Raw genomic sequence first — 15,439 nt, 5'->3', positions numbered from 1 at the left:
TCCCCCCACGGGGGTCATCCTGGAGCCCTTCGCCCTCGGGGGTGCTATGCCCTGACCCGCCAGGGTGGGGGCCGGGGAAGGGGCCCTGCCCGGGGCTCCTGCCCGCGGAAGATCGTCGGTCGGCCCGAAAAGATCTTGGCCCGGATCGGATCTCGTAGCAGGCCACCTTCGGCTCCCCAGCTGCCTGTTTGTGGTGGTGGTTGTTTGTTTGTTTATTATTTCTTCCACCCCCAGCTTGTGCGGCTTCCGCTCGGCGGCCAGCGCCATGGAGCTCTCGGACGTGCGCTGCCTCAGTGGCAGCGAGGAGCTCTACACCATCCACCCGACGCCCCCGGCCGGCGATGGCGGGAGCGGCTCCCGGCCGCAGCGGCTGCTGTGGCAGACGGCGGTGCGGCACATCACCGAGCAGCGGTTCCTCCACGGGCATCACCGCGGCGGCGGCGGGGGTCCGGGCTCCCGCCAAGCCTCCAACCCCGCGGGCAGTGGTCCCCCTCACCCCGCGCCGCCGCCGCTGGCGGGCGACGCCGCCGCCGCCGCCGCCGCGCTGCCCCTGTATTCGCTGGGCCCCGGGGAGCGAGCGCACGGCACCGGCGGCACCAAAGTCTTCCCGGAGCGCAGCGCCAGCGGCAGCGCCGGCGCCGGCGCCGGCGGTGGCGGCGGCGACCTGGGCTTCCTGCACCTCGACTGCGCCCCCAGCAACTCCGATTTCTTCCTCAACGGGGGCTACAGCTACCGGGGGGTGATCTTCCCCACCCTGCGCAACTCCTTCAAGTCTCGGGATCTGGAGCGCCTGTACCAGCGCTATTTCTTGGGGCAGAGGCGCAAATCCGAGGTGGTCATGAACGTGCTGGATGTGCTGACCAAACTCACCCTCCTGGTCCTCCACTTGAGTCTGGCGTCGGCCCCCATGGACCCACTCAAGGGCATCTTGCTGGGCTTCTTCACGGGCATCGAGGTGGTGATCTGCGCCCTGGTGGTGGTCAGGAAGGATACCACCTCGCACACCTACCTGCAGTACAGCGGCGTGGTCACCTGGGTGGCTATGACCACCCAGATCCTGGCAGCCGGCCTCGGGTATGGGCTGCTGGGCGACGGCATAGGCTACGTGCTCTTCACACTCTTCGCCACCTACAGCATGCTTCCACTGCCGCTCACCTGGGCCATCCTGGCAGGCCTGGGCACGTCCCTGCTGCAGGTCGTTCTGCAAGTGGTTATCCCCCGGCTAGCAGTCATTTCCATCAACCAGGTAACTAACTCCTGCTGCGCCTGCCTTGCTTTCCTCTTCCCATGGGTCTGGCTTACTTATACTAGGTTTCAGAGAGCCAGGTTGCCCCCCCTCTCCCCGTGCACCTCCCTCCCTTCCCCCCCCCAAGCCTGGTCCTGTGCCTGTGTTGGTTAGGATGGCATCTGTCCCTTCTTGGGGGCAGAGGGGTAAATGCAACAGAAGTAACCTCCAAAAGTTTCTCCCAACTCTGCTCCTGCAGTCATCGTGGGAGTGTTTCTGGGACATCAACTAGGAAACTGGTTGCCATTCATCCCCCAGGGTCTGCAACAGGCTAGGGAAGGAGAGGAGGAGCCCTGGGATTCAGGGGACCTATTGGTCAGTGCCTAACTCCTAAAAGTCACAGCAGGTCGTTGTAAGGGACACAGATATTCAGAGTTGAGTGTCTGTCGAGGTGTCTGTCACCAGTCTCCCTTTGGCAAGGAACAGCTTTTGCTAAATACATAATTGCCAGTGTGGGGGTATCCTACAATTATTCTCTCCCCCCTTCCTTCAAACAATCCTGTGGCACAGGGGTTTACTAGGGAATGTTGTATTGCTTTGGAGAACCTGCCACACTCGGTCCCCTCATCACGGTGCTTTAAAAAATATCGCCCTCTGAAATAGAAGGCTAGCAGGGTTCTTGACAAAGAATGCAAGTTCTGATCAATTTGGAGGGGTGGTGGGCATTTTGATGGAGAGGGTTTGAAATAGGTGGAATCTGATTGTTTGGGTCTTTTTCTTGTTTCTCCTCTTTTCTTTTCCCCTGTCTCATTAAATATGGATGTGTTTGTGTGAAGAAAGTTCACATTGTCTGTGGGTGAGAAGGTAGAGAAAGAATCCATTGTTTATATTCTCCAAAACAAATTGATAATTAATGACCTGGTACTTTCTTGACCAAATGTCTGGTAGGTAGATAGCAGATGGGGGTGGGGGGAGATAAACCGTGGGGAGAGTTCTCGATGAGAAAATCAACATGTCAGCCAAATTGGTTCAGAGAGAACGCCGCTGAGATGTGTCTGGGCAGAGGGCTGTTTTGTATGCACCTGCTGGCACCTGCTCTGTCCTCAGCCTCGGTCCGTTTTGCCGCATTAGAGGCTTCAAACTTCTCTGCCTGGTGGTCAGGTATGCACAGATGGTGTTTAGCGCAAGCAATCACATCAGCCTTGAAAATCACGGATGGATTTTTGATCACCTGTCCCATCGGAGTGCTTCACCTCTCACTGACCTTCGAGAGTCAACTGAATTTGGTGGCCTGGCCATTTTCAGATAGCTCTGTACCCATTGCTCAGGTTGCATCTCTGGTTGGCTGCTTTGACAATGCTTTTGCCATGTCCATTGGTATAAACCAAATAGCTTGTACAATTTGTGGTTGTGACCATCAGGGATGAAAAGTGGAGATGAGAGTGTCCAAAGGACTGGTGAGATGAACCTTTCCTTGTTAAGGCAACAGTGTGTGTGTGTGCGTGTGTGTGTGCGTGTGTGTGTGTGTGTGTGTGTGTGTGTGTGTGTTCAAAACTGTCGTGAACCTTTAATACTTGACACAAAATAGAGCTTTCATTCAGAAAACAAGCTGTTATATTCCTTGCTTGGGGTTGTCTAAACTTATATAATATCTTGTTTATGTTTTTTCATCCTGTGTACATGCAAATCTAAAGTCTTATATATATATATATATATATATATATATATATATATATATATTCTTCCAAGAGCTCTGATTTTTTCCTTCATTTTTGTTTTATATACATAGACATCCAGCATATATTTCTTCCTTCTCTTTTCCTTCCCCTCTCCCCCAATCTCTTCTTTTTTCCTGCTCCTCTCCTCACTTTAAAAAATCTAACATGAATATGAGATGTTTCCAGAACATATTACAGACATTATTGCACCAAATTCCATCTATTGGAAACCAGTGCTTTTCCAGCTGTAGACTTTCTTGGTACATGTTACTAAAAGACTCCATCAAGTAAGTTTGGAGTAGTATTTAGAATAACACATCCTAAGTGGCAAATTCTGAATATTGTCAAAGTTCTAAGTATAGAGATTTTTTTCCTGCCAAATGAAACCAGAAAGTAAATTTTGGCTTCATGTTTGTTTCATACTCTACTCAAATACTACCAGATGGGAGAAAATTAAAAATAACCCCAATGTCTTCCCACTCCCATGCTCCCCTGTGAAAACCAAGGTCCTGAGGCCTATAAACCAAGCCCATTCAACCTTCTATTTGTGTAGGTAGGGTTCTAGATGTCATTGTTCCGTTCACCTTTGGCCCCAAGGGAAGAATAACCCGCGTCTGGGCGCTCTCCCCTCAATCTAGGTGCTGAAAAAGTCCTTTAAGCACTTTCCTTTGGCGCCCCCTAGAGGTTTAAATTTCTTTAGTCGATCTTGCAGAATTAGACAAATCTCTTTATAGGATCTGTGAGGTATTATTTTTCCCCGTTTGCCACTATATTTGGCATGCTGAAAACCTGATGCTGACTTCTCATAGCAACTAGAGTGAAACCTGGCTCCTTAGCAGAGCCGACGTCATTCTTAAAGCTGATAGACGCTTTTCTTTATCTGCTCCTCCTCAGACACTAAGTACTGTCCATTTTTAGTTTTTCCAGTGTCCCAGTTTTGTTTTGTTTTTTTTCTACTTCTTGGCCTTTGTACCTGCTGCCTAGAAAGGTTTCTCCCTGGTCTCCATGAAACTGTCACATTCTTTGATCCAGATTCTCAAAGGCCACATTCTCTTTAGTGCATAAGTCGCTTGTCTCTCCAGAGCTCATAAACTATCTGAAATTATCTTATTTTTGTTTACTGTGTCTCTCTGCAGTACCACCCACTCATAAGAACCTAAATGTCACAGAGACAAAGAATTATCTATCATATCTACCACTGTCCCCTTTGCATTCAACAGTGAATGAACAATGAATAAACAATGTTATTCTTCACATGGATATATGATACAGTATCCAAGTCCCCTGGCTCAATGTTGATAAAAGCTTTTGCTGCACATGCTCAAATACAAATGTATGCATTTATAAATGTAAATACATATGTATGTGCACACACAAATAGGTTGTATGTGTGTAAGGCAATCTCTTACAAATATTTTTGTAGAAATCAAAGTTCAATGCATTACATTGTACATTTTTTACATAACTAGTGCCTTTCTGTGTGATACCATATCTTGTTATGACAAATGGATGGTACCATCCCTTATACTTACTTCAAAGAAATGATATTCTCTTTTAAACCAAGGGACATTGTGAAGATCAGGCCTGTAGCAAGTGGCAAGGGCAGGTTTCGAACCCTGGCTCCAATGCCAATCATTCTTCAGCAACCTTTTAAGGATCATCCTTCTAAACTAGCATTTGAAATTACTGAAGAATGGTAAGTATCTGTTTCTCTAATCAAAGCAGTAACATCCCATAAACCACATGAATGAATGTTGAATGAAAAAGCCAGAGGCAATTATGAGAGGAAAATGACAGGCAAGCTAGGCATAGATTCTCTACAACAAGCTTGACAGTCTGCTCAATTGGATCAAATTTGCCAACTAAAGGCCATAAGCCCTAGAATATCGTCTCTCTCAAATTAGTCTTAATTCCCTTTAAGAGGACAGCTGAGGTTTAAGTTAACATTCCCAAGACTCGGTAAACTGAAATGCAAGGATGCAGACAGCACACTGTTTATTTCTCTGCAAAAATGTCATTTGCAAAAGTAACAAATGAGCCCATGGTTGTCTTCCATGAATCCAGTCCATGCCTGGCTGCTTCTTTTCTTTTTTTTTCTTTTCTTTTTTTTGGTTGGTCATAGGGCTTGAACTCTGGGCTTGAGCGCTGTCCCCTAGCTCTTCAGCTCAAGGCTAGCATTCTACCACTTAAGTTACAGCACCAATTCTGGTTTTCTGGTGGTCTATTGGAGATAAGAGTTTCATGGACTTTCCTGCCCGGGCTGGCTTTGAACCATGATCCTCAGATCTCAGCCTCCTGAGTAACTAGGATTACAGGTGTGAGCCACCAGAGCCAGGCTTGCTTCTTTTCTTTACCTCCTAAAAGAAATGATATTTGTGGCTTGACAGGCTAACAATCATGCTGAAAATCTTTCTCTGTAGACCCCCTATGTGAAGAACAAACCCCCTTCTTAACTTGTCTTACAACTTGCTTGTCTCACAACTCTGGTCACAGGATGGAACCTAAAACGGACCCCTCAGGAGCTTCCTCACCAGAAAGGAAATGGTTTATATTTTCCCCCACTTTGTTAATAGACTCAAAACAAGCAGATTTCCTACCTAAGTAAAAGTGATTACAGTCCAAGACAAATATGTTCACCTACATATTATCTGGGTCAAGTGACACTAGAAATACTGAAGTTCAGTTCAAGAAGGCACAGGCCAGGCATCAGTGGTTCATGCCAGTAATCCTAGCTACTGAGGAGGATGAGATCTGAGGATCATGGTTTGAAGCCAGACTAGGTATCAGAGTCCATGAGACTTACTTCCAATTAACCAGCAACACAATAGGAGCTGTTGCTCAAGTGGTAGAGTGCTAACCCTGAGTGAAAAACCTAAGGTAAATCATCCACAACCTGAGTTCAAGCCCCAACACACACACACACACACACACACACACACCAGATTAAAGCTTGGTGCCTGTGGCTCACGCTTATAATCCTAGCTACTCAGGAGGCTGAGATCTGAGGATCCAGGTTCAAAGCCAGCCAAGGCAAGAAAGTCCGTGAGACTGATCTCCAATAAATCACTAGAAAACAGGAAGTGGCACTGTGGCTCTAGCGGTAGAGCGCTCACTTGAGCTGAAGAGCACAGGAACAGCGTCCAAACCCAGAGTTCAAGCCCAGTGATGGACCAAAAACAGAACAAAACAAAACAAAGAAACAGATTGAATGGCTCCTTTTATTTTGTTCTGACAAAGCTCAGTCATAGATAGCAAGAAGATTAGTAGCTACTTCTCCCTTAGGAAGCTCCACCCAATTCAACTTACACCAGCTTTGTGGATGTGATTCCAACCAATGCCAGTAGTGCTTTATCCAGATTCTATGACAATGGCATTTTCCCACATCTTAAACCAACTGTTTATCCTGCCAGTTCAATGTATCCATCAGAAAATTCATTATGAGATGACATTATGTACATGAATAAAATATTTAACAATAAGGTTATTTTTTGACAGGATAGATAAATTCTAAGCACTGTTGCTATAATTAGCCTTTTATTCTATTTTAATTGCTGGGAACAATAATAGGAACTACCTAACACTTGAAGCTCGTCTCATTCTCCAGCTCATTAGTGATAAGACGTGGAAATCATTTAGTTATTAGAAAACTGGGAGGCAGTAATAATTTAACTAGAAAGATTGCTGCATTACGTTTCTTTCCTCTTGGGGATTCTAAAATGTTACAGCCACTGGCTAATTAGTCTTGGTGCCTCTTGGTGAAACAGATAAGCAGAGTGTCAGCATAAAGGTGATTTCTTTACAGTAATTTTATAAACAAAGTCAGACAGGTATGCAAATTCAGATTGGCTAATGCTCAAGGTCACAGTGCCATATTTGAATTTCCCATGCAACACTGCCTTTGCTGTCTTACATGCATCCTATCAAATAGCGGAGACTAGAGACCCACTACCTACTGCTAATTAAGTAATGATCCTTAAAATTATCTAATAACAAGGGACATTTGCCTACTAGCTGGTTCTTAATCCTTTAGAAGAAAATGTGTTTTTTGTACAACTTAAGATAGCCATGGAGGGTTTAAGCAGGTAGGAGTTTGGGAGGAAAGTAGAATTTGTGTGACTTAAATATGCAGTTCTAGCCCCTTAAATAAAGAACTGACTTCATAGTAAATAAAAATAAAGCAAGGATAATGGAATTACCAGCATCTCTCTCCCCACATATACAATCCAAACATAAGCATATGATACTACATGTTCTTTGTCCAAGTCTAATGCTCTTTGAAGCTAACTCCAAATAAAATAAAGGGTCCTGTGACTCCTTAGTGTACAATAAATGACATATAATTTAAATTTCCCCAGTTTGATAGTTATTAGGTAAACTTTCACCTTGAACACATAAATACTAGTTGAATGGGTCTGACTGAGTTCCTATATAATGTACTTTACTAGTTAGGATTACATTTTTAATTTTTAAATACATATTTTTATTGTAAAGATACTGTATAGAGGGGTTACAGTTGCATGAGTAAGGTAATGAGTCCATTTCCTATCGAGCATTGTTAACCCATCTTTGTTTTCCCCTACCTTCTCTTTCCTCCCCATCTCCCCAACTCCTCCCTCCCCCCCAAAGTTGTAAAGTTCATTTTCAACATAGTATCTTGTACATCTCGTTGTTACAGTGGGTCATCCTGTATCCTTTTATTTTTAGTGTGAAAATACCATACAGAGGGGTTACAATTACATGAGCAAGATAATGAGTACATTTCTTATCCATCCTGTATCCTTATTTCAGCATTTTGTTATTTCCCTTCCCCTCTCCAAATTAGAAAAATGTATATACAAGATGTAGAGCACCAGAATCAAATACAGTGAAAACGGGTTATACCATGGGGGAAGAACATACAAAGAAACAAAAAAAATCACATAGTACATTATAAGCACATTAAAGACAAAAACAAGAAAGATAAAATCTCTTACATCTCTATCTTGGGGTTCATTTTGCTTAGCATCAGGTTATATGGCCATATGTATGTAGCTTTTGACCTCTTCTGCTTGTCCTAGACATATACTAGTTATTGCACATAAGGGAAACCATGGGACCTGTGTTTCTTTGGGTCTGGCTTACTTTTTGTGTGTGTGTGTCAGTCATGGGGCTTGAACTCTGGGCTTGGGTGCTGCCCCAGTGCCCTTCAACTCAAGGCAAGTGTTCTACTGTGTGAGCCACAGCACCACTTCTGGTTTTCTAGTGGTTTATTAGAGATAAGAGTTTCACGGACTTTTCTGCCTGGGCTGGCTTTGAACCGTGATCTTCAGGTTTCAGCCTCCTGAGTAGCTAGGATTACAGTTGTGAGCCACTGGCACCCAGCTGGCTTACTTTTTAAAGTTCCAAATACCTCCATTTCTGTATATCCCTTTAGCAAATTCATCTAAGCTTTAAAAGTAATTACAAAGTTCCAGCATGTCTGGGTAATAAAATACCTTATGGAGACAAATTTGGGTGTCAAACTTCTCAAGAGATTCCTTTTAATGTCAGGAAACGGTGATATTATTCTCTCTTCCTTGTGACAAATACTAGACTTTTCATATCTCTCGCTCACTCTTTCCCTTTCTTTCTCTCTCATACTCCCTCTGTTTCTTTCTCTGTCTCTCTTCTTTACTTCTTTCCTCTTTTTTCTGTAGCAATGGAGAGTAGACTTTGTAAAATTTGTTTTAAATAATTTCTGAAATGAGCAATTATGTCTTTTCAGCCTCTCTACCTGGTAGATATCATGGCCCTGGAGTTCTAAATAGATTGTGTCTATATATTTAGAGAGAGTTGTAAACTGATTGTGTAGCATATGCTTTGCAATATTGAATTATGGACTTGTTTTCCTTCATATCTGGTAATATCACCTGACTGGCATTAGTGGACCAGAGTATAATTAGATTAGAATGGGGAGGACTAAAGGAGTCTGCTTCTGGAGCTGCTGTGGCAGTGTGGTGCTAAGTGGGATGAATGCATTAGTCATATTTACGCTCTGACGATTGAAGGCATTTTTAAGAGCTTATCAAAAAGAAGTGAAACCAAGCATAAAAAAGGAAAAGATGTTTAAAACTCCACTCGATTCCAAATTCAGAGCTGTTAGCAAGATGTAACCAGAGGACACTACTACCATCATCTGATGTGACATTTTACTGTTGTCTAAATATTTCTTACGATGCTAATTTATTCATTTCACAAGTGTGTCTATTTGAGCTGATCCTACGTGTGTTTATTTCCAGAACATGAGACACTGCAATATTCATCTCAAACCTTTCCTTTCCCCAACAAATGCGCACAATATTGATTCTCTAAGAGTTCAGTAGGCCCAGAATACAGTTGGACTACATAGCAATACACTTGACAGATTGCTTCTCAAGCCTGTCCTTGATTCTTATTCTGGGATAGAATTAAAGTAACAGCCGTAGCATTGAAGACTGAGAAACGTTTGTAGCCCACAGGTTTGAATCTCAGCCAGATAATGGGTTATGCAAGTAATATCTCTCCCCAGGATTTTCTTGGTGGGGGGGGTGGGGGGGGTGGGAAGGAGGTGGCGGTTAGGTAGGGGACTGTGACTTCATAGCCAGTACATAGCAGAGAATGCTAGTATCCTGTGCCCTGGGCCCCACAAAAGGAAATTGGATTTACACACTCAAATTCTATCATGTGAGTTTTGTTTATGAAGAACTATTTTAAGAAGGCAGGTCACTTAGACAGCCAGCTTCTCTCGCCGGGAGATTTTTTACAGTCAGCCCTGTGGGGAGGAGGAAGACTGCTGAGTGGATTAATTAACCATGGAGATACCAGACTTTCCAGGGGAGGCCCAGCTCTGTCCTGATCAGAATGAATGCCACTTTCCCCAAAAATGCCTTCAGGTGACAAAGGAACCAAGTGTATGACATGGATTTTCAGGTTCACAGGAGTCTGTTTCTTTAATGTCTATCTGTGGAGCTTGGAATGGATGCTTATAAACTGAATCACATTTCGATAGATCATGCATTTTTAATATGAGCAAAACTTTACATCTCTACCAGTCACTTGGGGTCTCTAGCCTTTGATGCTACTTACTGACTTCTATGTCTGAGCTACTGCAAAATGTCTTGGAGGCACAAAACTACCCTAAGTGAGGGAATCATAAATTTATATATGGTGAAGACATGAACGATGTACAAGAAATAAAGCACATCAATGTTTTGGGTGTTCGAATGAATTGAAAAAGAATATTATCTCTATATAAAGTCCATATCCATTTGTATTTTTCACATGGTGACAAAAACAATAACCACTTCTCTTTTGTAAACAACACATCCTCGTCCTGTGTCAGTTTGCTTTCCAGTTGACAGGAGTTAACCATTTCAGAATCTTTTCTTTATTAATTTTTATGTGTGTGTGTGAGCACGCACATGAGCGCCTGTGTAATTACATTCTGAAAGCACATGATTGCTTATAGAGACTACCAAGAATTAGGGAATGCATTTCTTCAATTCACAGTGAAGGAAATACAGAAGAGGACTGGCTGAAAACAAACAAACAAATAAACAAACAGGAACATACCACTAAAAGGCCTAAGGATAAAGGAATATAGGAGGCTTATGGTCACTGTCTTCAAATATTTGGGATTCTACCATGAAAAAAAGACTGCTTATTTTCTGTACATCTCCTATAGGATGGAATAAGGGCCATGGAAGGCCATGAGAAATTTGGATTCCCTACAAGTGTGGCTTCCAACCCAATGGTACTGTGACTTGAAATGATGAGGTTGCTGTTGTGAGAATGCTTCAAGAGAAAGCTGTATCTCCAGCTTCAACAGATATGTAATAAAGGAGATTCTTAGATAGGAAAGTCTTTTCTTCAAGGTCAATTGAAAGCCATTGGCTGTATCTACAATCTTTCATGGGTGCTTTATAAACCATGGCGGGGGAACATCAGAAAGCAAAAGACAAGAAGGGAGAAAAGCAAGGCAAATATTAACTCATTTGTCTCCCTTCTAGGAGTACCTCTGGTATCCTTTCCCACAAAGGGACCAAAATTGTGAACCATAGCTATTTGAGCAATAAAAAATAATTGAATAGAACATTTAAATTGCTGTCACTCAAAAATAAATCAAGATTACATTAGGGCAAATGGAAGAATGAATATTGGGCAGGCAAATTGTTCACCAAGTGTTTGTTGACTGTCTGCTGGATCCTGAGTCCCAGAAAACAGCTGTCTTTGGAGCAGATCAGGTTATCGCTCTACTGGAGTGGATATTCCAATGTGGAGAGGTTTGTTCCCTGGCTTTTATAATACATCCAGAGCACAGAATTCAGTAGATATGTTACTTAAATGCAACTCTTGGAGTTTTTTTTTTTTTTTTACTGCTTTTTTAACTGTAGGCTTCTAAATTATAAAGCATCAAAGCTGCAGTGGATTTCCTATAGAAATTGCATGAGGAAAGGTCAGACTCTAGAAGAAATAGAAGATGGATGTGCATCTTTCTTCCCTGTGCAGCCAATGTAATGGGCCCTGGGAAAGAGCTAAGAGATCAGTTATTGAAGCATCATCTTGTGCATCCACAGCCTGCTGCACGGAAGACATGGCATGAGGGAGCATCTGCTTCATGTCAGACAAGGTCAGGTTGGTCTCCAGTTCTGGGAACTCCTGGTTAATCGGCTCACAGTGACCCCTGCTAAAGTGCAGAAACTGCCCTGCTCCAGACAACCATCCTTATACAAGGAAGGGCAGACGAGGGGTTTAGAGAAGGTGTAAGTTTTGTCTTTGTTCACTGAGACACCTGTGTGTCTTCCTTTATAGCAACAATGTCACAATATTCCAATGTGCTCAGGAGACTGGGAGCCCCTGGAGGGCAGGGATGGAACTGTAGTCATCTCTGTGTCCCTAGCATCTGGTTTAGCACGTGACACTCGGGAAGTTCTGAATACCAACTTTTTAAATGAGTGGGATAAATAAATATGGTGTTACGGTCTCCTTTCCCACCTACACATTCAGTCACCAAAGTTGCAATAGGGAATGAAAATCTGGCAACAGAAATCCATCTCTCTACCCTTTCTATTGATCAGACAACACTAGAAGTTGTCATGGTCATGTGGTTTGTGCAGAATTCTGCAAACTCAGTTCTGGTACCTGTATATAAAAGAAAAAATTCTAAGATAACGTGAAGAAAATGTGAATAAATTGCCCAGCTCATTTAATCAAACAGCATAGAATGGGATCAGCCACCAGTATTTGTCCATTCTTCTAAATTTCAACTAGATCAGGCTCATCTATTCAAAGTAAAGACATGGGCTGGGAAGGTGGCTCAGTGGTATTGCGCTTGTCTTGCATGCATGAGGCCCTGGGTTCGATTCCTCAGCACCACATAGGCAGAAAAAAAAGCCGGCAGTGGAGCTGTGGCTCAAGTGGTAGAGCCCTAGCCTTGAGCTGAGGGGCAGAGCCCAGGCCCACGACCGGACCCCCTCACCCCTCCCACACACACGCTCAAAGTAAAGACAAAATACTAACACAGAGATCATCCTCTTGTTACCAGAAATTTAGCACAGCTAATCAGCCTCGCATCCAGCATGAACATTCAGGCAAGACATGAATGTAGTCAAAGTGACAGGGAAGAAATATGGTAGAGAAAGAGATCATGTATGACACCAAGGGATGGGGCATCTTAGTTCATCCTCAGCCATCCTCAAGATACAGACCTGAGCATGCAAGAAGACCGCCTTTGACTGCATTGCCCTTTATCCTGCCCTCTATTCTGCCTAGTGCTGCCCCAGTCTTGGTGTCCATGTTTCTCTTCACCAGCTAGACTATAAGCTACATAAGTGGGAAGCAGAGGAAGATATAGGAGCAGAGGAAAAGGTAGGCACAGTTTTAAAGTCTTGGTTATAGTCCCTGGACGGTCAGTACATCACTTCTGATCCTCCTGAGTTTCAGGGTTCTTACCACTCTCATTACATGCAGTAGGCAGCAACCTGCTTCCCTTGAGATGATTTCTCCAGCTCTAGGAGGCAGCCTGATGATTGTTGGTAATTGTCCACACTTTGGGGTAATCTGCCTTGCAAGGCTCTACTGTTCCTTGAGAGAATTTTTCGTCCTTGCGGTAAAGTTGTTCTTCATCAATCCTGTCTTTCCTGGAACACAAGGTGATTGCAAAGTGATTGAAGAGAATGTCTTAGAACAAGACAAACACAAAATGGAATCACAGCCAAAAGGCTTCTCTCCTGCTTTTAGTTACTTCATGGAAGCAAATAATAATAATAATAATATGCAGTTTTAAGTACCTTCTACATATATTCTTTTCATTGGCTGAAAGTGGGTTGTCTCTAGGGTGAGAACAGTAGCATTTGCCTTTGGTGTTTGAATGCTTACTGAGATGGCCAGTGAGAAACTCCTATATCTACCTCTACCGGGTCCAGGGCTGCAACTGCCTGTGAGATGGGAAGTTTAATTACATTTTGGTCTTTGCCCTTCCTTACAGCTCATGGATACCTACGCCTCATTCTCTTTCTTATTTGCTGTTATGCAACGGATCTGAGACTCACCTGAAGTCACTTCGGTGGTTTGACATCTCAATGATAGAGCCTTTCAGGTAGCTATCCTTCTCTGGATCAACATAGGAACAGCTCTGGGCAGGAAGTGCTCTCAAATGCCCACCTGACTCCAAGTGCTCCATACAATGGGGCTAGGATGACTCACTCCGACTGGCAGGACATGGAACAAAGCAAGCAGATTTTACTGAGCATGAAAAAAGACAGATAATTGTCCAGTTTACTGTTTTCTGCAGTTTAAACTCTATTATATAAAGACCACATGGTACTCTACCTAGACCAGTTTATCCATAAACCACTAAGCATCAAAGTAAAGCCTGATTTTCTGTATTAGAGCCCAATGGAGTTAAGTAAGAGTCTTCATAAACTCCAGAAGACTCAGAGAAAGTCTTTAGTTTCGTGAAGTACTGTCCCACTTAATCTACTTCTTCTATTGTCGATTAGTTCCAGCACCAACAAGGGCAACCATTTTATCTTCTAACTTCAAAGTCAAAATCCTCGACATTCACGGGATTCGATTTTCCGGCCTGTGGGTAGTGGGCAGCTCACTTGGGAATGTGTTCATGGCTCTAGGTGGGCAGCGATCAATGCCTCCTTTCCTGTTTATGAGGTAGAGGACTGTCCTTGTCTCTTACCAGCTGAATAATGACATCACATACAGCCTTTGGGGCCCAGCCCAAGCCATCTCAGTCAGAGAGGAGCTATACCAACGCACAGTTCGAGATATTTTTGGAAATGTTTAAGTACATTTCCTTAAAAACAGATAAACCACAAATTCATCCTTTTTTGCTATGGATTTTGTTCTTTTCAGTGACTTCGGCCAAAGAAATTGCTTCGGCTTCTCGAAATCCAAACTTTAATCATGCCTAACAGCGTTCTATGAACTCTCTCTCTCTCTCTCTCTCTCTCTCTCTCTCTCTCTCTCTCTCTCTCTCTCTCTCTCTCTTTCTCTGTGTAATTATAAAGCGGTTTCCATTGTCTGATTATAAAGGGTTTTGAGACATCGTCCTCTGGCTGCATTGCTCTTTATCTGCCATCTCTTTTGCTTAGTGCTGTCCCATTCTTGGCATCCATATTTCTTTTCACCCTCTAGGCACCTACCTCTACACACACTCTTCTTTCTCAGGTGTTTTAGGACTTCATGCAACCTAATTCATGTTGGAGCTCCTCAAGTTTCCATCCCATCATCCCACCTTCTTCCTAAATAATCACACGTTTACCTCAGTTCACAAATATGTATCTGTGTGCAACTCTCTCTCTTAGATCTGTGTCTTTGACTAGTCTTCTCTGTGAAGCATAAGCCTGGGCACTGTAGACACCTTCACTGGAGTGACCCCCAGGGAGCTTAATGTCAACTCAATACCCAACATTAGTGTGGAATTCTGATGGGTTAGTGTCTTGCTGCTGGGGTCTATCCATAGATCTCTATTCTGCTTGTTCTGTCTTTCTGAAGTTCACCTTCCCCAAGCTTCCTCAAGGCTTTTCATTCTCCACATTTCTGGTAGCTCTGAAACCCAACATAAAATAAACATCATCAGATTATAAATCTGGTGAAGGTCTACTTGTAGGGCTCATAGGATCATCTTACCCTTGTGTCCACAGAAGGTGAAAAGACAAGGCAGATCTCTGAGGCCCCTTTGTGAAGGATATTCTTTCCATCCATAAGAGCTCCATGCTAATCACCTCACAAAAATTGTCTCCTGAGGCTATCACTTGAGGAGCTAATGTTCAACATGAATTGGGAACAGACCCAATCACATAGACTACAGCAACAGTCATCTATCCCTCATTAATTTATTCCTCTTTTTTGGACCTTCGTATGAGAACTATTTTTGAAATACCAGAATGTACAGGCAGTAGGGATCCTGCAGTGAGGAAAGTAATTCTGGATCCTGCTGCTCTAAGGAGGTCATAATATAGAGGCCATGGAAGACATCAAGAAG

At 43.4% G+C, this 15,439-nt stretch overlaps 1 protein-coding gene across 3 annotated transcripts in view; it reads left to right on the top strand.

The window, feature by feature from the left end:
- The first annotated feature begins 225 nt into the window (after nt 1–225).
- Nucleotides 226–15,439, top strand: part of Adcy8 (adenylate cyclase 8) — a 196,116-nt gene continuing 180,902 nt past the window's right edge. For all 3 annotated transcript variants that reach the window (XM_042699949.1, XM_042699948.1, XM_042699947.1), the window contains exon 1: nt 226–1,246. In XM_042699949.1, coding sequence (XP_042555883.1) covers nt 266–1,246 — 981 coding nt within the window. In that variant the 5' untranslated portion in view covers nt 226–265. The remainder of the gene's footprint in view (nt 1,247–15,439) is intronic.

This window comes from Dipodomys spectabilis, unplaced genomic scaffold (genome assembly GCF_019054845.1).
Source record: "Dipodomys spectabilis isolate Male_0828 unplaced genomic scaffold, ASM1905484v1 ptg000264l, whole genome shotgun sequence".
Taxonomy (NCBI): Eukaryota; Metazoa; Chordata; class Mammalia; order Rodentia; family Heteromyidae; genus Dipodomys; species Dipodomys spectabilis.
This window is presented reverse-complemented; position numbering and strand designations above follow the sequence as displayed.